The sequence below is a fragment of the Myotis lucifugus genome, unplaced genomic scaffold, assembly GCF_000147115.1.
Source record: "Myotis lucifugus unplaced genomic scaffold, Myoluc2.0 scaffold_1429, whole genome shotgun sequence".
Classification (NCBI taxonomy): Eukaryota; Metazoa; Chordata; class Mammalia; order Chiroptera; family Vespertilionidae; genus Myotis; species Myotis lucifugus.
The window spans coordinates 40,756-61,486 of NW_005872477.1; the positions used below are offsets into that span (position 1 = coordinate 40,756).

A 20,731-nucleotide genomic window follows, 5' to 3' on the forward strand; every position below is an offset into this window, starting at 1 on the left:
TGTGTTCAACATCCTTTGGGGTAAGGGAGTGGGGAAGGTGCACTGGCCATCTTGCCACAAATGAGATAAAATCTAACAGCCGTTGTAAAAGGCTCAACCCAATCCCCAGTGCTGAGAAACCAGAGGCTGAGGGAGGTGTGTGAGCTTCCACCTCGGTGCTTTACTGAGACCAGTGTCGGGGCAGGCGGGGCACAAGCAGTTCACTCCGCCACCTAGAAGCCATCCACAAGGTTTTCCTTGTAGACATCGTCATTGTAGACAATCTGGGTCCTTTTGTCCCGATGGCAGCCCTTAGGACTGTTCTGGACGGCTAGGGAGGGAGGAAAGGATTAGTTAAGGCCTGAAGGAGAGCATTGGTGAGACCCCAGACGGAGTCTGACCCCACTCCTGGCCTCTGGTTCCTGGAAGCTGTTCTATGCTGCCCTCTGGTGGCCGGGACGGCCTGTCTCCCAGTGGCTGCCAAACCATCACAACACCCCAGCCAGCAGTGAGCGGTATGCTGTTATCACATGGGGATACTGTTAAATGGTTGGTTCTTAGAAAAACAGCAAATGTTATTATTGACACATCTGAATGGTGCTTACTACAGCTTTGAGTCAATACATCAAAAATTAAAAACTAGCCTGGCCCAATGTGCTCAGTGGTTGAGCGTTGACCTATGAACCAGGATGTCACAGTTTGATTCCTGGTCAGGGCACACGCCTGGGTTGCGGGCTCGATCTCCAGTGCAGGACGTGCAGGAGGCAGCCAATCAGTGATTCTCTCTCATCATTGATGTTTCCATCTCTCTCCCTCTCCCTTCCTCTATGAAATTAATATTTTTTAAAAAGTTAAAAATGAGAAAATCTCTATAGCCCTTTGTTGACATGCTGGTCTTTTTGAGCCCTTCCTTTCATCTGGAAGGTCACTCTTGCTCTGAACCCCTGTTCTGCCCCACTCCTTTGCCAGGAAAATCTATTTCTGCTAAAATGAGAAGTGCTACTCGCCCGACAGAACTCACGCTGGGGGTAGCTGTGGCCGGAGCATTCTCCCTTGAGCCTCGAGCTTTCCTTCCCTTCCTTGTTCCTCCCTGTTCCCAGTGCGTCCCTCTCCTCACCCCATCGCCAAGGATTCCATCCCCGCCACTCTGGGGCTAGTGAACCCCCGACAGCAGCTCCCAGTCTTTGGGGTCTCTGTACTCTGGCAATGCTGACATGCCCTTTCTCAAAGCGGGTGGCCTCTGGCTTCAATGGTCTTGACCCTTCCTGCTGTCTCCGTTGCTGCATCAACCCCGGCCTAACATGTCAGGAGGGCTGGGACGAGCCGGGCACGGGGAACAGAACCCTGCTTCCACCATATTCTCTGAATATTACCCAAGCCCAGTCCTGGGCCATTTTTTTCTCCAGAAGTCAGTCTCCCCAATGAGACTATCATTTTGTAGCCACCCCGAGATACAGGTGACAATCTGTCTTCATTTCCCACCTCGTGCCTGAGTTCCAGTTCCTATTCCAAAACCAACTACACTTCACCTCAAAACGAACAAGGCCGCGAGATGCTCATCTTCCTCATGAACCTGACCCTGCTCCAGTTAGTTATTTTCAACCATTTTCTCTTCTTTCTCCTACTTCCAACTGACAGAGGGTCTGACCACTCTCCTTCCCATCCCCACAGCCCCCCACACACCCAGGCCTCCAGGGAACCCAGGACCTGCAGGGGAACAAGAAGGGGTGAGCGGTGGGGGCAGGATGAGGAAGAACCTCGTTCTTACCGAGGGAGCCCCACACAGACTTGCCAGTGGCGGCATCCAGCATGGGCTGTTTGCGGGCAATGCTGACCTTGAGCTGCACGGACTCCACCTGCGTCCCGTTGAGCTGGGGCAGAGGATGGGGAAACATTACAGACAAACCAAAGGAGAATTTCCACGAGCTGCCATCCTAGCAGTGGCCTGAGCCGGGATCTGAGAACGTAGGTTTGCTGTGAGCGGGGAGGGGCTGTCAGGAGGTAATGATGGCCTCCAGCTCTCAGTACGTTAGAGAAAACTCGAGGATGGCAGGAGGGTGGGAGGAACGGATCTGGGAAGTCCCACCTCAGCAACGGCCTGATCTGCTGACTCCATCTTTTCATAGGTGACGAAGGCACAGCTGGATGAGAGGAGACAGGGTCAGTAGAGGGACGCGGGCTCTTCTTAATGCAGCCGAGCCCAATGCTACAGGCTGCAGGGGACGGGCTGGCCGAGGCCGCGCACCCGACGGCCTCCTTACTTTCTGGGTGGGTCCATGGAGAGGTCAATGATGTTTCCGAAGGGGGAGAAGGCCCCACGGAGGAGGGTGGGCGTCATGTCTTCCCCATACACGTAGAGAGTGTTCCCCTTCCGAGGGGCCCGGCGTTCAGGGAACGAGTCCGACCCTGTGGGATCACAGACGTACCGTGGGTCACCCTCCACGTTAGCTGGAGCCACCTCAATCCTCGCTGAGGCCACTTTCCCCACTACCCACGCCCACTCACTGCGGAAAGGGCCTTCTCGGTCTCGGTCTCGGTCCCGGTCTCGGTCCCGGTCTCGGTCTCTGTCTCGCTCCCGGTCTCGTTCTCTGTCCCGGTCCCGTTCTCTGTCCCGGTCCCGTTCTCTGTCCCGGTCCCGTTCTCTGTCCCGGTTCCGCTCACGACTGCGGTCCCGGCTGCGGCTTCGGGGAGGGGAGACTGAGGAGCGGGCGTTACCAAAGCTTCGAGGAGGGCCATCACCAGCCCCTGGGCCCTCTGCCTCCTCCCCTTCTGGCCCCAGGTCCCGAAGTCGGTCACTGGAAGAAACAAAGCTGGGGAGGCAGACAGTGAGGATCAAAGGGGGCCTTTACCTTGTCTTTAAAGACCCTGTAGAGACTCAACACTTGCTCTGGAGCCCAGCTCCTCCCCCTCCAGCCCCATACCTCCCAAGGACCAAGCAGCCCCCCTCCACCCACCGGGACCGGTCCTATCTCTAACTTGCTAACCTCTCGTACAGAGATTTCCTTTGGGGACGTCTGGACGACTGAAAAAGAGACCAAGTTTCAGTGAGGAGGACCCCTCGTTTCAGGCATGTGGGTCCCTCAGGGACAGAGGAGTGGGAGCCGTTACCTCCTGCAGATCGTCATCCGCAGATATGCTCCTCTGGAACGGCTGGAAAGTGGGGACCGGCCCCTTCTCAGGGTCCTGGAAGGAGGTAGAGACCTACCTCAGAGTGTGAGCAGGAGGCGGCCAACCATGGGACAAAGGAGAGGGGATTCCTCTTCCCTCACCCCTTCTCGCCTTCTGCTGGCCTTTTTTCCTTTTAATTCCTTTGTGTTTTTCTTTCTTTTTAAAAAAATATATTTCATTGATTTTTTACAGAGAGGAAGGGAGGGGGATAAGTGTTAGAAACATCGATGAGAGAGAAACATCGATCAGCTGCCTCCTGCACACCCCCCACGGGGGATGTGCCCGCAACCAAGGTACATGCCCTTGACCGGAATCGAACCTGGGACCCTTCAGTCCGCAGGCCGATGCTCTATCCACTGAGCCAAACCGGTTAGGGCTGTACTTTTCTTATTTGATTATGTGGTATTTCAAAATAAGTGACCCTAATATACCCGCACTTAGTTTATCTCAACATTTCTTGAATCTGCTAACATTTCAGCCGGCTCACCTCCTGAGAACAGCACAAGCCAGGAGCTCTCACACATGGACTGGAGCCAGACTGTGCCAAGTGCAGAACTCAGGAGTCACCCACTGCCTTTGCTCGGAGTGGCAGACCATTTGCCCAGGATCGAGCAGGCATTCCTTTCCCCCTCAACCTGCCTCCATTCCAGCATGGAGGGATGCCCCTGACTTAAGGGTTCCTGGACTAGCTTTCTGCTTGTGCTTACTTTTAACTTTCCCTCTAGGGTTCGAGAACGCTTGAAGCCCGAGTTCTTGGTCTCAGCCTTGATGGCACTGATGGCTCCCGACTTCACCAGCTGCTTCGCCTGCTCCGTTGCGGTGGCTGTGTCCACCACGGGCTGCTCTGACAGAGCTGCAGTGGGGAGGGAGAGGCGTTATGGCAGCCAGGAGGGAGAAGAGCCAGCCATGTGCTCCTGTTTCCCGTCACTCACAGCGTTTCACGCCGCCTTGGCTGGCTATGCTGCTGCTACTTTGCTTCTTCAGAGCCAGCAATGCCTTTTTCTGGGAATAAGAATGAGAAGAGAGGAGTTGGTGAGGGCCACCCTGACCAGATCCTTTCCCAAGGCCCCTGCCACATCACTCCAGGGGCTCCCTTTCTCAAAGAAAACAATGCAAATGGTGCTCCTGGAGTGGCTCGCTGAGGCAGCCCTAGACCATCTGCCGTGCCAGCGACACCTAAGCCACCCAAACCACGGTATCCAGTGACTTCCCAAAGTATCAAGTTTCTGAAGGTGAAGACGAGGAATTCAATCATGGACCAGAGCTCCCGGGTATAAGCTGCAAGTAAGCATAGGCCAGTGTTCGGCAAACTCATTAGTCAACAGAGCCAAATATCAACAGTACTTCTTCAAAATAGACTCGCCCAGGCCGAAAACCGACTTCTGCGCATGAGCCATGAAGTTTCAGTCGCACTGTACGTGCACGCCCGCACGTGGTATTTTGTGGAAGAGCCACACTCAAGGGGCCAAAGAGCCGCATGTGGCTCGTGAGCCCGTTTGCCGACCACTGGCATAGGCCTACGTGCCTTTCTTGGGGGCTTCACCCACCCATCTTCTGCGTACTTAACAAGAACACGCCTTTCATTACTTTATAGCAGGGACATGCAAAAGTATGAGACACAGTTCCTCCTGTGCAAGAAGCTTACAATCTGAAAAATAGAATGTCTGGACTAAATTGTCAAGAATGTTTATAAGAGATGCAAACTGCTCGAGAGCAAGTAAAATTTTCTGATGTCCAATGGCTATTAAACTGGACCCTGGGTAAAATCTGTACAACAGAGATGGAGAAAAAGAGCATTTTACACAAAGAAAACAGTGTGAAAAAAATGCAGATATAAGAAGGCTTTGGGAATGCATGTTTTGGGACTAGTGAATAGTTCTATTTTACTAAAAAGGGATACCAACTTAAGATTTTATTCCACAGGAGAAAACCAAGATGGCGGCATAGGTAAACACCGGAGATTGCTGCCGCAAACAACCACTTCAAAAATACAACTAAAAGACGGAACGGACATCACCCAGAACCACAGGAAGGCTGGCTGAGGAGAGATTCTTCAACTAGAAGGAAAGAGAACAGCATACCGAGGCTCAGAGGAGGCCCAGTGTGGAAAATACAAAGGTACGGAGGTGCGCGTGGAGCCGGCTGGTGGCTGAGGGCGCGGTTGTCGTTTTCAATTGGGAGGGAGTCTGACTCTGAGCTCCAGATCCAGGCGAGTCTCTAGGGACTCAGACTCAAACGGGAGAGGCGGGATTGTCTGGCATCAGTTGGAACGTGAGGGCAGCTTTCTCTCCGAGGTTTGCAGCGGTTGCTGGGGTTCTGAGAAGCAGAGCCTCTGGGAACGGGACTGAGAGCAGCCATAACTGCTCCCTCTGCCCGCCCTGTTGATCCCGTGCGACCCGCCCCGCCTAAGCCCTGCGCAGAGCCATTTGCCATATGGCTAGATTAGCACCTCTCCAGAGGACAGAAGTTTTCCCACTGCGGATACAGCTGATTCTCACAGCCAGTCGGCCAGTCGGCCTGGTAGTCAAATCCCTCTAGTATTAACTACAACAATCAAGGCTTAACTAGAACAAGACTTCGCACAAAGACCACAAGGGGGTGCACCAAGAAAGCATAAAAAATGCGGAGACAAAAAAACATGACAGAAATGGAGGATATAGAGCTAAAAAACGCAATTTTGAGGGCTTGCAATAATGTGCTAGAAGCTGCCAATAAACTTGATGAGAGCCTCAAGGAATCTAATGAGACCCTCGATGTTGTGATAAAGAACCAACTAGAAATTAAGCTTACACTGACTGAAATAAAGAATATTATACAGACACCCAATAGCAGACCAGAGGAGCGCAAGAATCAAGTCAAAGATTTGAAATGCGAAGAAGCAAAAAACACCCAACTGGAAAAGCAAAATGAAAAAAGAATCCAAAAATACGAAGATAGTGTAAGGAGCCTCTGGGACAGTTTCAAACGCACCAACATCAGAATTATAGGGATACCAGAAGATGAGAGACAGCAAGATATTGAAAACCTATTTGAAGAAATAATGGCAGAAAACTTCCCCCACCTGGTGAAAGAAATGGACTTACAGGTCCAAGAAGCGCAGAGAACCCCAAACAAAAGGAATCCAAAGAGGACCACACCAAGACACATCATAATTAAAATGCCAAGAGCAAAAGACAGAGAGAATCTTAAAAGCAGCAAGAGAAAGAGACTCAATTACCTACAAGGGAATACCCATACGACTGTCAGCTGATTTCTCAACAGAAACTTTGCAGGCCAGAAGGGAATGGCAAGAAATATTCAAAGTGATGAATACCTAGAACCTACAACCAAGATTACTTTATCCAGCAAAGCTATCATTCAGAATTGAAGGTCAGATAAAGAACTTCACAGATAAGGAAAAGCTAAAGGAGTTCATCACCACTAAACCAGTATTATACGAAATGCTGAAAGGTATCCTTTAAGAAGAGGAAGAAGAAAAAGGTAAAGATACAAATTATGAACAACAAACATGCATCTATCAACAAGTGAATCTAAGAATCAAGTGAATAGATAATCTGATGTACAGAATGAACTGGTGATTATAATGAATCAGGGACATAGAAAGGGAATGGACTGACTATTCTTGCGGGGGAAAGGGGAGTGGGAGATGCGGGAAGAGACTGGACAAAAATCGTGCACCTATGGATGAGGACAGTGGGTGGGGAGTGAGGGCGGAGGGTGGGGCGGGAACTGGGAGGAGGGGAGTTATAAGGGAAAAAAAAAGAGGAACAAATGTAATCTGAACAATAAAGATTTAATTTTAAAAAAAAGAATACACACAGGTTATATTAAAATTAAAAAACAAAACAAAACAAAAAAAAAAAGATTTTATTCCACAATGTGAAACTACTTAAGGATTCTGAAAAAAAAGGACAGTCTTATGTTCCCAATGGATCATTTTAATAACAGTTAAAAACACACACTAAGAAACGTGTTTAGAGACCATTACAACAGTCTATGTCAGGGGTCCTCAAACTTTTTAAACAGGGGGCTAGTTCACTGTCCCTCAGACCATTGGAGGGCTGGACTATAGTTTAAAAAAAAACTAAGAACAAATTCCTATGCACACTGCACATATCTTATTTTGAAGTAAAAAAACAAAACGGGAACAAATACAATATTTGTATTTGCATGTGGCCCACGGGCCGTAGTTTGAGGACCCCTGGTCTACGTGAACATCAGCAAAGACCTGATGATTTATGGAATATGCAGGAAAAAAGAAATTATTTTCAAGAAAGAATCAAGGAGCCTGACTGGTGTGGCTCAGTGGATGGGCATTGACCTATGAACCTGGAGGTCATGATTCCATTCTCAGTCAGGGCACATGCCCAGGTTGCTGGCTCAATCCCCAGTAGGGGGTGTGCAGGAGGTAATAGATCAATGATTCCCTCTCATCACTGATGTCCCCACTTCTCTCACTCTCCCTTCCTTTCTGAAATTAAAAAAAAAAAAAAAATATATATATATATATATATATAGAGAGAGAGAGAGAGATACACACACACACACACACACACACACACACACTAGAGGCCCAGTGCATGAATTCATGCACCAGTGGGGTCCCTCGGCTGGCCTGTAGGATCGGGCCGAAACTGGCTCTCGGACATCCCCTGAGGGGTCCCAGATTGCGAGAGGGTGCAGGCCAGGCCGAGGGACCCCACTGGTGCAGATTGAGGCCTGGGAGGGACTCGAGAGGTTGGCCAGCTGGGGAGGGACCGCAGGAGGGCTCCAGGGCGTGTCTGGCCCATCTTGCTCTGTCCAGATCGGCTGGACCCCAGCAGCAAGTTAACCTACTGGTCAGAGCATCTGCCCCCTGGTGGTCAGTGCACATCATAGTAACTGGTCGACCGGTTGAGAGTCTGCCTCCTGGTGGTCAGTGCATGTCATAGTGAGTGGTTTAGGGGCCTTAGCATATCATTAGCATATCATGCTTTGATTGGCTGAACGGCTGACTGGACACTTAGCATATTAGGCTTTTATTATATAGGATATTAAAAAAGACAGCAATTGTTTGGCTATGCAAATGGAAAAGTCAGAGATGAGATTTAAAAAAACTGATTTGAGAGCAACACTGGTGTGCTGCCCCCCTCACTGATTTGATTCTTGTCTGTGGCCTGACGGGGGACTGAACCTGCAACCTTGTGAGTCAGGACGATGTTCTAACCCGCCGGGGCAGAGCTGAAATGTGTGGTTCCAAACACTCGGAAGAACTGAATGTGGTCGGTTCGTATTTGGAAGATGAAGAAATGGAACGAGGTTAGGCTCGGAGGAAGATGATGGCTTTATTTTGGGTAGGTTAGGTTAGGGGTATCAGTGAGACCAGACGGAAATGGGAAAACTACACTGGGGAGCGCCAGCTTCAGGAGGATGAAAGCCGCGGGGAAGGGAGGCAGCTCCAGGGCAGGCTGATAGGACAGACCTGCCCGCTCCGAGCCACACCGCGGGCGGCCCGCCACACCCCCTCACCTTTTTCTTCAGTTTGTTGAATTTCTTCTGCAGAGCCTCCTCCTCCTCGCTCAGTCCGGGGGGTATCACCAACATGGTGGCTCCTGGTTCAGGGGCGGGGCCAAGACATCTTTCTCCACCGGCACTGACTGCTGGGGTCGCCTCTCCCAGCCCTGGCTTAGGCTCGGGGGCCCAGCACCCCTCCTCGCTAGGATTCACGGACAGCAGCCCAGCGGCACCACGTGGACCGGGAGAAACACCCTCCGTCGCCGAGACGCTGGCACCAGAGCCCCCCTACCCCACGGGTCAGCATGGCCACCGCGGGGTCCCAACTGCAGAGGCGGCGGCGGAACCCGCGCAGCGCCCTCGGAACATCGGAAAAGGGAAGGAAGGAGCTCGGAAAAGGGCGCAGGGTGCGGAGGAGGGCGCCTTACCTGAGGGGCGTCAGCCCGGCCGCGGTCTCGGGCGGCGGCCCGCGGGCACGGTCGCCGGCTCGGAGCGATGACGTACGAGGGGCGGAAGCGCGGCACCCACGGCAGCCGCCTCGCAGGCACTTCCGCCCGGCCTTCCCCGGAGCCGGAGCCCGCGGCCCCTCGCAGGCACTCGGCGGGTGGGTGGCGGAAGTCGCCTTCACTTCCGCCCTTTAGGGGGCGGGGCTTACCGCGGCTCCTCGCTGCACTTCCGGCTGCGGGGCAGCTGCTGTGGCTCCCAGATGATGGAGACGGAGCGACTCGGTGAGGGGGCGGGGGTGGAACGAAGGAGTAGACAGGAATCTACCCTTGACCCCTGACCTCTGATCTTCCTCCCGTAGTGCTGCCTCCCCCGGACCCCCTGGACCTGCCTCTTCGGGCTGTGGAGCTGGGATGCACTGGGCGCTGGGCGCTGCGGAACGTGCCGGGGGCTCCAGAGAGCACGGTGAGTGACTTATGACCCTAACCTTTGACCCGCACTGGGCTCAAAACCCTTTCCTTTCAGTAGGACGAGCATGACCCGCTTTTCTGTCGACACCTGTCATCGGGCCGGCCTGGTGCCGGGCGGACTCCAGCCTAGTGCTGCTCCGGGTGGGAGCCCCTTGAGGACCCGCGGGGCGCTCCGGGGGTGCCTTAGCTCCCCAACTGCGCTTTCCAGTGTGTCTGTCCTCGTGCAGGCCCTTCTGTCTCCAAGCACTTGGTGGCTGAGATGCCAGCCCACTCTTCATCTTTCCGTCTGGGCCCTTCTCCCTGAAGCTGGTGATTCTCAAATTTCAGGTGCCTCATAATCAGTGGGGCAGCTTTTAAAGAATACACATTCCTGGGTCCAGCCCCAGCTTCTGAAATCTGTACTATTAACCAGCAGGTCCTTTGTCCCGGAAAGTGTCACAGCCTTTGGGAAACATCGTTCACTTTGATTGTCCTAGTCTGTCTGGGTCATCTGCCGTTTCTGCTCTAACACCAGTCCCATCACTGTCTCTCATCTCGCCTGGCCCCAGCTTCCCCACGGCCTCCCTCCCTGTGCCCCAGATCTGCAGCAAGAAGCCGAGCAGTGGTTCCTGTCGTCTCCAGCCTGGCTGCCTCTGCATGGCCTGGAGCACTCAGCTCGGTGAGGGTCGGAGGGGCCTGGCCTAGGGAGATGGGCCCATGGAGGAAGCTGAGACAGAGGAGAAAGAAGACTTGAAAATTACTTCCTTCTCTCTAGAAAATGGCAGAGGAAGATGGATCCTTGGTCTCTCCTCACTGTACTGGGGGCCCCAGTCCCCTCCGACCTGCAAGCCCAAAGACAACCAACCACGGGCCAGATACTGGGCTTCAAGGAGGTAAGGGCTCAGGGGCCACGAGCAGCAGGGCTGGGGAAGGAGGGTCGGAGGCAAGCTCGGCCTCGGCTCTGATCGCTCACCTCAGGTCCTGCTGGAGAATACAGACCTGTCGGCCACCACCTCCTTATCTCTTCGCCGGCCACCAGGGCCCATCTCCCAGTCCTTGTGGGGGAATCCAACACAGTACCCTTTCTGGCCAGGTAACTGTTGTGGAAATGAGATGGTAGGGGAGGGAGCCCTCAGTCTCCAGGGAAGGGTTCCCGTATCCCCCCTCATGACTCCTCGTGTCCAACCTCTCCCCAGGTGGAATGGATGAGCCCACCCTCACAGAGCTGAGCACCCGGGAGGAGGCTGAGGAGGAGATAGACTTTGAGAAAGGTGAGGTGGTGCCAGGCTGGACCCTTGGGAGGCAGGGCTCCATCCAAGTCTGGGCCCTGAGGACGAGGGGCCCAGGCCTAGCACTGGGCTGCTGCTAGCCCTTCCGTGCCTTTGATCAAGTTAGGAAAAGGTCCCCCTTCCGCAACAAACATTACGGTCACGTGTTGGAAAACTATTACAACTGTCCCCAGCTACAACGCCCATGCTGCCATGGCATTCTTTAGTCTGCGTGACGTAGGACTTGCTCAGGAGTGCGCAGTGGTCCTGACGCGCTCTGTCCGTCCTGCAGACCTCCTTACCATCCCACCTGGCTTCAAGAGAGGCGTGGACTTTGCACCAAAGGGTGAGTTCTGGGACGGGCGTGTAGAAGTGGTGCCCTTCTCCTGTAGAACGGAGATGGACGGACTGGGTCTCCCTTTTTGCCTGGCTCCTCAGATCACCCAGCTCCAGCGCCTGGGTTGCTCAGCCTCAGCCGTCTGCTAGAGCCCCTGGATCTGGGTGGGGGCGACGAAGACGAGAGGGAGGCAGTGGGACAGCCAGGAGGTACCAGAGGAGACACTGTTCCAGCCTCTCCCTGCAGCGCTCCCGTGGCCAGAGCAAGCAGCTTGGAGGACCTAGTGTTGAAGGTGGGTGCTTCTGGGCAGTTGAAACAGGAAAGAAGGGGGCCTTGGCCCCGGGAGGTGGGCTGGCTGGCTTGGATCTACGGGAGAGACTGGAGCATCTTTTGGGAGGAGTGGTAATGGGGAGCTTTCTGGCTGTATCTTTATCGCTCCCACCTCTTACTTTTCCAGGAAGCGTCCACAGTTGTGTCCCCTTCAGAGCCCCCCAAGCCCCTTCCTCAGGAGCAGTGGGCCATTCCTGTGGATGTCACCTCCCCCGTTGGTGACTTCTACCGCCTCATCCCCCAGCCAGCCTTCCAGGTAGTGTGGCCCGGCCTCACATCTCCCGCCTCCTCCCAGCCCGCTGCCTTGTCTGCCCTCCTCACCAGAGGCCAGATGCCTTCCAGGCCAGTCTTGGACCTCAGTCCCAGCCTCGCTCACTCTGGCCTTCTACTGCCCTGCGTGCCCCAGGAGCCAGAGGTAGGAAGGCCCCCTCCCTTCCTTAGCCCTCATCTAGTTCTCTCTCCCACAGTGGCCATTTGAGCCCGATGTGTTCCAGAAACAGGCCATCCTGCACCTGGAACGGCACGACTCGGTCTTTGTGGCGGCTCACACATCTGCAGGGAAGACGGTTGTGGCCGAATACGCCATTGCCCTTGCCCAGAAGCACATGACGCGGTACCACCTTCCCTTCCTCAGCCGTCCCTGCTTTCTCCCGCGTCCTTCTAAGTCTCCTCTCTTCCCATGTCTTTACTTCATCTTTTATTCATTATTTAAAAATACATTTTTATTGGTTTCTGAGAGGGAAGGAGAGAGAGAGAGAGAGAGAGAGAGAGAGAGACAGACAGACAGACATCAGTGATGAGAGAGAATCATTGATCCCCTGCTTCCTACATGCTCCACGCTGGGGTTGAGCCTGCAACCCGGGCATGTGCCCGACTGGGAATCAAAACATGACCTCCTGGTTCATAGGTCCGTGCTCAACCACTGGGCCACGCCAGCCTGGCTTTACTTCATCTTTTAGATGGGAGAGTTGGGGGAGGAATGGAGACGGGCCTGGGAGGAAATGAGAAGGTGTGGGGAGAGAGTTGAGAAGCATGACCTGCATGCATTTAGTTCAGGAAGGGGTCGAGGGACAGAATTTTTCCTCGGTCACGTCATGAAGGAGAAGGAGGGCTGTTTGGGTGAAGAAAGGGGGGCGCCTGAGCGCTGCGGCATGCTGCTGGGAGGGCTCGGTGGGAGAGGCGGTGCTGACCGCAGTCTGTGTGGAGTGACTGGCTAACCTCACCCTCTTCCAGCACCATCTACACTTCCCCTATCAAGGCTCTGAGTAACCAGAAGTTCCGAGACTTCCGAAACACATTCGGGGACGTGGGGCTGCTCACGGGGGACGTACAGCTGCACCCAGAGGCCTCCTGCCTCATCATGACGACAGAGATCCTTCGGTGAGAGATGGGCACTCGGCACGGGTGGGTTTGGCTCGGGAAGGGGAGGCTGCTCTGGAGTGTTGGCTGGGTCGGTGGAGACAGGAGCCACTGGGGAGTCAGCCTGCGTCTCCCCCAGCTCCATGCTGTACAGCGGCTCAGACGTCATCCGGGACCTGGAGTGGGTCATCTTCGATGAGGTTCACTACATCAACGACGCTGAGGTGAGGAGCAGGAGGCCGTGGGGCCCCAGACCAGCCGTTCTTCCCTGGGGCCAGCTCAGCAGCTCCCGCCACACCCCCTGAAACCTCCCTGCCTTTGCCCCCAGTGGAAGCCTAGGAGGACAGCCCCTCTGAGCTGCCCGTGACTTGTCTTCCCTCTCTGCCCAGCGTGGGGTCGTGTGGGAGGAGGTGCTGATCATGCTCCCTGACCATGTCTCCATCATCCTTCTGAGTGCCACTGTCCCCAACGCCCTTGAATTTGCTGACTGGATTGGGTGAGATGTGTGTCCCGGGTGCTGGGCGAAGGGGCTGTGGTCCTCCCTTGGTTGGGGCTGGGGGCGAGGAGCGTGGCCAGACCGTGGGGGGAGGGGGGGCCGGGGTGGGTCTGGGGAACATGGCCCACTTGGGCCCAGACCACTTTGAATGTTGAGAGATACGATGACGGGGACAGCCTCCCAGTCCGGCTCCCAGAAAAGACTGGGGGGAGGCCAGAGGCAGAAGGTGGGTGGGGATGTGGGCTGCTCCTTCCCACCCCCACCCCGACCGGTTTCCTTCCCGCTCAGACGACTGAAGCGCCGCCAGATCTACGTGGTCAGCACTGCCGCCCGCCCCGTGCCGCTGGAGCATTATCTCTTCACGGGGAACAGCCCCAAAACCCAGGGGGAGCTCTTCCTGTTGCTGGACTCCCGAGGTGCCTTCCACACAAAGGGGTAAGCTGGCGGGGGGGCGGGGGGGGGGCGGGGGCCGGTCAGCGCTGGGCCCGGTGGGCGGGACTGATGGCCGTCCTCCGCACACCCAGGTACTATGCAGCTGTGGAGGCCAAGAAGGAGAGGATGAGCAAACACGCCCAGACCTTTGGGGCCAAGCAGCCCACGCATCAGGGGGGGCCTGCACAGGTGAGGACCAGCAGGCTCCAGACCTTTCACCACCTGCTGCTTCCTTCGTCCCCCGGGGCATCGGACTTGCGCTGTGAGCACTGCCCCCGCTGACACTTCCTTCTCTCCCCCACCGGTGACTCCACCTGTGCCTCTGCACCCCCTTCCCCAGGACCGCGGTGTGTACCTGTCCCTCCTGGCCTCCCTCCGCACCCGTGCGCAGCTGCCCGTGGTGGTGTTCACCTTCTCCCGGGGCCGCTGTGACGAGCAGGCTTCGGGCCTCACCTCCCTGGACCTCACCACGAGTTCAGAGAAGAGCGAGATTCACCTCTTCCTGCAGCGCTGCCTTGCTCGCCTCCGCGGCTCCGACCGGCAGCTGCCCCAGGTGTGGAGGGCCCTGGGCTCGGAGGCTGGTGGGGTGGGTGCTCGCTGCCCTCCCTGACCACGGCCTCGGTCCCCGCAGGTGCTGCACATGTCGGAGCTCCTGCACCGAGGCCTGGGCGTGCACCACAGCGGCATCCTGCCCATCCTCAAGGAAATTGTGGAGATGCTCTTCAGCCGCGGCCTGGTCAAGGTGCACGCCGCCTCCTCCCTGCGGCCCTTCTGCAGCTTCTTAATCTCCCGGACTTTAGGGTCCTCATCTTAAACTGGGATGCGTTCAGAAGAGAAACCCAAAAAGCTAGCAAGCATAGACATTGTCATCAGAAAAATGCAAATTGAAACTCACAAGATAAGAGTTCGGTGATTAGATGGTGAAACTTAGGGAACTGGCTAGTGCCAAAAGCTGCCACAGCCGCAGGCAGACCTCGGGCACATTGCGGGCTGGGTCCCAGACCGCCGCAGGAAGTGTCGCATTATGGCGAGTCACACGGGTTTTTTGGCTTCTCGGTGCACTTAAAAGTTATGCTGACACCATACTGAACTCTGTTAAGTGTACAAAGCGTTATGTCTAAAAACAATGTACGTACTTTAGAGAATAGTGTTACAAATGCTCCCCATCTTCTGAGCCTTCAGTGAATTGTAACCTTTTCGCTGGAGGGTCTTGCCCCCATGTTGATGGCCACGCAGTATCTGCGAATTGCAACCGAGTGAGGTCTGCCTGCATAGGACTCTAGGACCCTTCGCACAGGGTGGCCAGTCGAGCGGACCCTGGCTTTCCTTAGGCCAGAGCAGGTATAACATACTCTGACCCAATTCCATTCCTGAATATAAGCCACAAGGAAGTCCTCACCCGGGCCCAGGGGAAACATGTCTGCTCTTTCTTTGTTGGCTCGTCTGACAGGGATTGGTCCCTGCCCCTCGGGGAGAGCAGCTGGGTAACTGTAGGGATGCTCCCCACTGTCCTGCCGCAGTTGGAAGCGAGGGGTTAGGTATAACCACAGGGACAGGTGGGTGCTGAAAACACCATGTGGAGGAAAAGAAGTAAGGAAACAGGAGATACACAACTGCTTTCAATGTGAATTGCAAATTACATGCACACAAGACAACGTGTAAGAACACATTCACACAAAACGATACTCATTAGAGAATCGGATGACTGACAGTGGGGGGTGGGGGTGGGATGTGGGGGCACCAAGAAAGGAATAGATAGCTAAGTAAATGAATGAGGGAAGTGGTCGTCCCCACTCTATCCATTTGCCCTGAGTGGAGTGGGCTCCTGAGTTAGCCACCTGGACCACGCCAGCTGCCTACATGGCCTTGCTAGTGAGGCGGGGGGTGGCTGCGTGGCCTGTGCTGATCTCTCTTCCCGTGTCCCAGGTCTTGTTCGCCACAGAGACCTTTGCCATGGGTGTCAACATGCCGGCCCGAACGGTGGTGTTTGACTCCATGCGAAAGCACGACGGCAACGCCTTCCGGGACCTGCTCCCCGGGGAGTATGTGCAGATGGCGGGCCGCGCCGGCCGCAGGGGCCTGGACCCCACGGGCACCGTCATCCTGCTCTGCAAGGGCCGCGTGCCCGAGATGGTGGACCTGCACCGCATGATGACGGTGAGACAGGAGTCCCAGCCCCGCCCGCCGGCTCCCTCTCCGGCCCTTGCCCCCTCCTTTCTGTCTACTATTTCCTTTGCCCCGGGAAGCCCTGGTGGGAGCAGCAGATCCAAGGGTGAGACCTGGTCTCGCTCTATCCCGCACTGAGTGCGGCGCTAGCAGGGCCTTGTGACTCCATCAGTTCTGCTCCCTTATTTGGCAGAAGCGGTGAGCGGGCAGCTGTCTAGGGTGGTCTGCAGAGGGCTGGCTGGGGAGCTGTGGGCCCAGCCTGGTCTCCCCGCTCCCCGCAGGGTAAGCCATCGCAGCTGCAGTCTCAGTTCCGCCTCACGTACACCATGATCCTCAACCTGCTGCGGGTGGACGCCCTCAGGGTGGAGGACATGATGAAGAGGAGCTTCTCTGAGTTTCCGTCCCGCAAGGACAGCAAGGTGAGGGGTCGGGTGACCAGTACCCTGGCCTGGACATTGGACGAGGGAAGCCAGGCTGGGGAGAGGTGGGCATGCGGAGGCCAGTGGGCTGCAGGTGGGGATGTAGCCGACTGAGCCTGGAGACTCATTTCACACCTGCCCTTGCTTCTGCCCAGGCCCACGAACAGGCTCTGGCTGAATTAACCAAGAAGCTGGGGGCCTTGGAGGAGCCTGACCTGACTGGCCAACTGGTGGACCTGCCCGAGTATTACAGCTGGGGAGAGGAGCTGACAGAGACCCGCAGCCTGATCCAGGTCAGCAGGGTGCTGGGGAGACGGAGGAGGGGAAGACAGGGTGGCACTCTGGGCGCCCCTGAACTGGTCCCTGCATCCCTGACTCTGCCTCCTTCATCCGTGTGCACATCCCCGCTCCTCAGCGGCGTGTCATGGAGTCTGTCAACGGGCTGAAGTCTCTCTCGGCCGGGAGGGTGGTGGTTGTGAAGACTCAGGAGCATCACAACGCACTGGGTGTGATCCTGCAGGTGATGCCGGGGATCTGGGCCCGAGGGAGGAGCAGGTTACACTCGGCAGTGCCCTCATCTTCCCTCTTGCCTTCCTTTCCTCCCATCACCACCACTTCGTGCCCTCTGCCCTCCCCCGCCCCCCAACCCGCCTGCTTGAGGTGGTCTGCATTGGTGGGCTCTGCGTGGCTGCTCCGGGATCCCTGCCTGAGGTGGGACCTGCTCTCGACCTTGTCCACTCCTCTCATTCCCTGTCCCGGCCTCCCCGCCCCTAGGTCTCCTCGAACTCCACCAGCAGGGCATTCACCACTCTGGTCTTGTGTGATAAACCCGTGTCTGAGGACCCACAGGAGAGGCGCTCGGCCTCCCCAGGTGTGCCCTACCCAGAGGACCTGGTGGGATTTAAACTGTTCCTGCCTGAAGGTGAGAGGGGCAGATGCCCAGGTCCCTAAGGGCAGTGAAGGCAGGGCACCTGGGTTCAGGGCGAGGTCTGACCCTGCTCGTCCCTTTTCACAGGGCCCTGTGACCACACTGTGGCCAAGCTCCAGCCCGGAGACGTGGCTGCCATCACCACCAAAGTGCTCCGGGTGAACGGGGAGAAGATCTTGGAGGACTTCAGCAGGAGGCAGCAGCTGAAATTCAAGTCCGATGCTGGGGAGGCCCCTTTCCCGGGGAGGGACCACGTGGGGAGGAGTGGGAGGCAGGGTTGGGAGGCCCGCAGCCCATCTCAGGACCTGCTCCTTCCTCAGGAAGGACCCTCCCCTCGCTGCTGTGACCGCTGCTGCCCAGGAATTGCTGCGCCTGGCTCAGGCCCACCCGGCAGGACCCCCTACCCTTGACCCTGTCAACGACTTGCAGCTTAAGGATGTGTCAGTGGTTGAGGGGGGACTCCGGGCCCGGAAGCTAGAGGAGCTGATCTGGGGGGCTCAGTGCGTGCACAGCCCCCGTTTCCCTGCCCAGGTAGGGCCCTGGATGCCAGCTTTAAGCCTTTTTTCTCTGGTCCCCTGTAGGCTGCCCACCCCCATGTCAGCCCTGGTCCTCAAGCCCCGTGGAGGGGAGGGAGAGCTGACCCGCCCCTGCTGTGTCTCTCCACAGTACCTGAAGCTGCAGGAGCGAAGGCAGCTACAGAAGGAGATAGAGCGGCTGCGCTTCCTGCTGTCAGACCAGTCGCTGCTGCTGCTCCCCGAGTACCACCAGCGAGTAGAGGTGAGAGCAGTGTGGGGGGCTAGTGAGGGAGAACAGCAGGCTTCCGACACCCGCCATCTTCCGTCCAGGTGCTCCGAACTCTGGGCTATGTAGACGAGGCGGGCACGGTGAAGCTGGCGGGGCGCGTGGCTTGTGCCATGAGCAGCCACGAGCTGCTCCTCACCGAGCTCATGTTCGACAACGCTCTGAGTGCCCTGCGGCCGGAGGAGATAGCAGCTCTGCTCTCCGGCCTGGTCTGCCAGAGCCCCGGGGACACTGGGGAGCAGCTCCCAAGTACCCTCAAACAGGTATTGGGCCCCCCCTCCCCGGGCTGCAGCATTCCCAGGCCCCACCCCCAGGGTCCCCCGTGACCTCTCCAACCCTGTACGTGCCCCGAAGAGCTGGAATGGCTTCTTCCTTGATCTGAGCCTCCCTAGTCCTGGAGCAGGAAGGGGGTCTTAACCTGTCCTTCCCCACCTGCAGGGAGTGGAACGTGTCCGCGCTGTGGCCAAGCGGATTGGTGAGGTCCAGGTGGCCTGTGGCCTGAACCAGACAGTGGAAGAATTTGTAGGGGAGCTGAATTTCGGGCTGGTCGGGGTTGTGTACGAGTGGGCCCGGGGCATGGTGAGTAACTGGATTTGGGGTTTTGCAGATGGTTGGGGAGAGCCTGCCCAGGTCTATCAAATTTAGTCCCCACCCTGCTTCCCCCACAGCCCTTCTCGGAGTTGGCAGGGCTCTCGGGGACGCCCGAGGGCCTGGTGGTCCGCTGCATCCAGCGCCTGGCCGAGATGTGTCGCTCACTGCGAGGGGCGGCCCGCCTGGTAGGCGAGCCTGTGCTGGGTGCCAAGATGGAGACGGCAGCTACCCTGCTGCGGAGGGACATCGTCTTTGCAGCTAGCCTCTATACTCAGTGAATGACCCCCATGGGAAAATAATAAAACAGCAAACGCCTGTGTGTACTTGAGGTGCTGGGCAGGGTGACAGCTCAAAGACACAGCAGGGAGAACCACCTAGAAATCTGCCTTTAACTGCACAGAGACAGGACCAGCCCCCCTGAAGTATAAGTCCTTAGGGGACGGTGTCTTGGGGGGGCGATGGGAGCTCCTGAGTCATGGCTTCCACGTACCATGTGGGCAGGAAGACATGGGGTGTGTCCCGATGTACAGACACGGTGACTGGGCCGCCAGGCTCCCAGGAGAAGAGGTGGACAAGCCTGAGGGGAAGACGGAGTCAGCAGCTGAGGGCTGGAGGCCGGGCTCCTGGGACCCAGAGGGGAGAGCAGAGCGGAATGCCTCACCTGGGGTCGTCCTGGACGACTGTGTTCTGGGCAAAGCTGAGGAAGGCGGCACAGAAGTTCATGCACACGGAAGGGTTCCAGCCGTCACGGTCATTCTGGAGAGGGCCGAGGAGGAGGCAGAAAGGAGTGAGGGCAGGAGCGGGACACGGGACCTGGGGTCTTGGCGTGGGGGTTCAGGTACCGCCTTACCCTGACGTGTTCAAACATCTGCATGGTGGGAAAGGTCTTGAGGGAACAGACGAAACCCTCCGGGTTGCGGAAGCCAGCGACAACGTTGGGGACGCCCAGGAGGAATGACTGAGCCCACCATTTCAGGAGCTTGTGTCTGTAAGGAAAGACAGGCGTCAGGGGGGCGCCCCCTCCTCTTCCCCCAAGTCCCTGTCCCAGCTGTCAGCTCTCAGCCCTGGCCCGCCCACCCCCTCCTGAACCTGTAGAAGCTCCTCCATTGGCCAGGGCTGTGCATCTCCTTGGAGGTCTTGAGCTCCACATAGCAGGTGGGGGGCTGCGGAGATGGGGCCTGGGGGTCTGTGCAGTCCACCTCCCCCGAGAAGAGCAGAGGGTGGCTTCCCAGGCGGCTGCGTAGCACAGAGCAGAAGGCCACGTTGGTGTTAACCTCCCCAGAGGGGTCGGGGGAGCCTCCAGGTTTGTCTGTACGGAGAGAAGCAGCAACAGGGTGGGGGCTCACAGTCTCTGGGGGAGCGGGGGGCCTGCAGAGCAGGGGCAACGCTCACCTGCACACATGTACTGCTCGAACTTGTACCCCATGTACATCAGCTCCCGGAGGAGCGGCGGCCGGGCGAGCCTCTGCGCGCGAGCAGCCGGCGTCTCCACCTCACTCAGGTACAGCGTCCCCTGGAACCTGGAGGCCGCCAGCTGCCAGCCCTCCTGCCGCTCGTACGGTGTCGTCAGCAGTTTTGTCAGGTGCCCCCGCCACGTCACGATGGCCCCTGCCAGCCAGCCGGGACCCCTGAGAGGAGGGAGAGGCTGCAGGGCACCGCGCACTGGCGCAGATGGCTCCCCGGAGCTCCCCCCAGGGCGGTGCGCGCCCGCGCTGGCCCCGTCTCCGCGCTCACCCCTCCAGCCCGCCTCGGTGCTCCAGGAGCCAGCGCAGCAGGTGGTCCAGGCCCTCTCGCACCTCCTCGTCCCGCGGCTGGTACCGGTCCGGGTACCCCTCTCGGAGGTCGAAGTTGGGGCCCTGACCAGCGGTGGGTGGGCTGTAGTAGCGCAAGGCCTGGGCATCGCCGTGGTACTGGCGCTGCGCGTCCAGGGAGAAGCAGCCCAGCTGGGACGGGCGCCGGTAGAACGGGAAGGGCCCGGAGTAGAGGGCGGGCTCCGTGGGCAGCGAGGGCGCGGGGCGCGGGGGTTTGTTCCGCGGTTCGGCTCCTTCTACCTTCCCAGCTCCCCGCTTGG

General features: G+C 57.2%; 3 protein-coding genes across 8 annotated transcripts; 1 reads left to right on the forward strand and 2 right to left on the reverse strand.

Annotated features, from left to right (window-relative positions):
- NELFE (negative elongation factor complex member E) lies at positions 1-9,206 on the reverse strand. 4 transcript variants are annotated; one of them, XM_023748474.1, is made up of 12 exons: positions 9,069-9,206; positions 8,656-8,738; positions 4,080-4,149; positions 3,855-4,000; positions 3,259-3,303; positions 3,088-3,180; positions 2,964-3,001; positions 2,485-2,789; positions 2,241-2,385; positions 2,066-2,120; positions 1,748-1,850; positions 1-310 (listed from the first exon to the last, which is right to left on the reverse strand). In XM_023748474.1, exons 2-12 carry the CDS (start codon positions 8,728-8,730, stop codon positions 213-215), a joined length of 1,173 nt encoding a protein of 390 aa, XP_023604242.1. In that variant the 5' UTR covers positions 8,731-8,738; positions 9,069-9,206; the 3' UTR covers positions 1-212. The 4 variants fall into 4 exon arrangements, with proteins under 4 accessions (XP_023604242.1, XP_023604241.1, XP_023604244.1 ...); XM_023748473.1 differs by having other exon boundaries at positions 8,656-9,139; XM_023748476.1 differs by lacking the exon at positions 3,259-3,303 and having other exon boundaries at positions 3,088-3,162; positions 8,656-9,137.
- Positions 9,094-18,975, forward strand: SKIV2L (Ski2 like RNA helicase). 3 transcript variants are annotated; one of them, XM_023748471.1, is made up of 28 exons: positions 9,094-9,368; positions 9,446-9,549; positions 10,134-10,212; positions 10,309-10,426; positions 10,512-10,626; positions 10,730-10,804; positions 11,094-11,147; positions 11,240-11,430; positions 11,596-11,724; positions 11,936-12,081; positions 12,702-12,848; positions 12,967-13,051; positions 13,217-13,323; positions 13,612-13,758; positions 13,848-13,944; positions 14,096-14,308; positions 14,387-14,497; positions 15,682-15,912; positions 16,203-16,340; positions 16,496-16,633; positions 16,756-16,860; positions 17,115-17,262; positions 17,356-17,482; positions 17,589-17,799; positions 17,935-18,045; positions 18,114-18,332; positions 18,508-18,648; positions 18,738-18,975. In XM_023748471.1, the coding sequence occupies exons 1-28, from the start codon at positions 9,136-9,138 to the stop codon at positions 18,936-18,938; spliced, it is 3,921 nt and encodes a 1,306-aa protein (XP_023604239.1). In that variant the 5' UTR covers positions 9,094-9,135; the 3' UTR covers positions 18,939-18,975. The 3 variants fall into 3 exon arrangements, with proteins under 3 accessions (XP_023604239.1, XP_006107845.1, XP_023604240.1); XM_006107783.3 differs by having other exon boundaries at positions 9,227-9,368; positions 10,103-10,212; positions 18,738-18,971; XM_023748472.1 differs by lacking the exons at positions 9,094-9,368; positions 9,446-9,549; positions 10,134-10,212; positions 10,309-10,426; positions 10,512-10,626 and having other exon boundaries at positions 10,733-10,804; positions 10,996-11,147.
- DXO (decapping exoribonuclease) lies at positions 18,960-20,725 on the reverse strand. Its single transcript, XM_006107786.3, has 6 exons — positions 20,395-20,725; positions 20,053-20,288; positions 19,750-19,969; positions 19,511-19,646; positions 19,322-19,416; positions 18,960-19,237 (listed from the first exon to the last, which is right to left on the reverse strand). The coding sequence occupies exons 2-6, from the start codon at positions 20,090-20,092 to the stop codon at positions 19,093-19,095; spliced, it is 636 nt and encodes a 211-aa protein (XP_006107848.2). The 5' UTR covers positions 20,093-20,288; positions 20,395-20,725; the 3' UTR covers positions 18,960-19,092.
- Between the last annotated feature and the right edge of the window lie 6 nt (positions 20,726-20,731).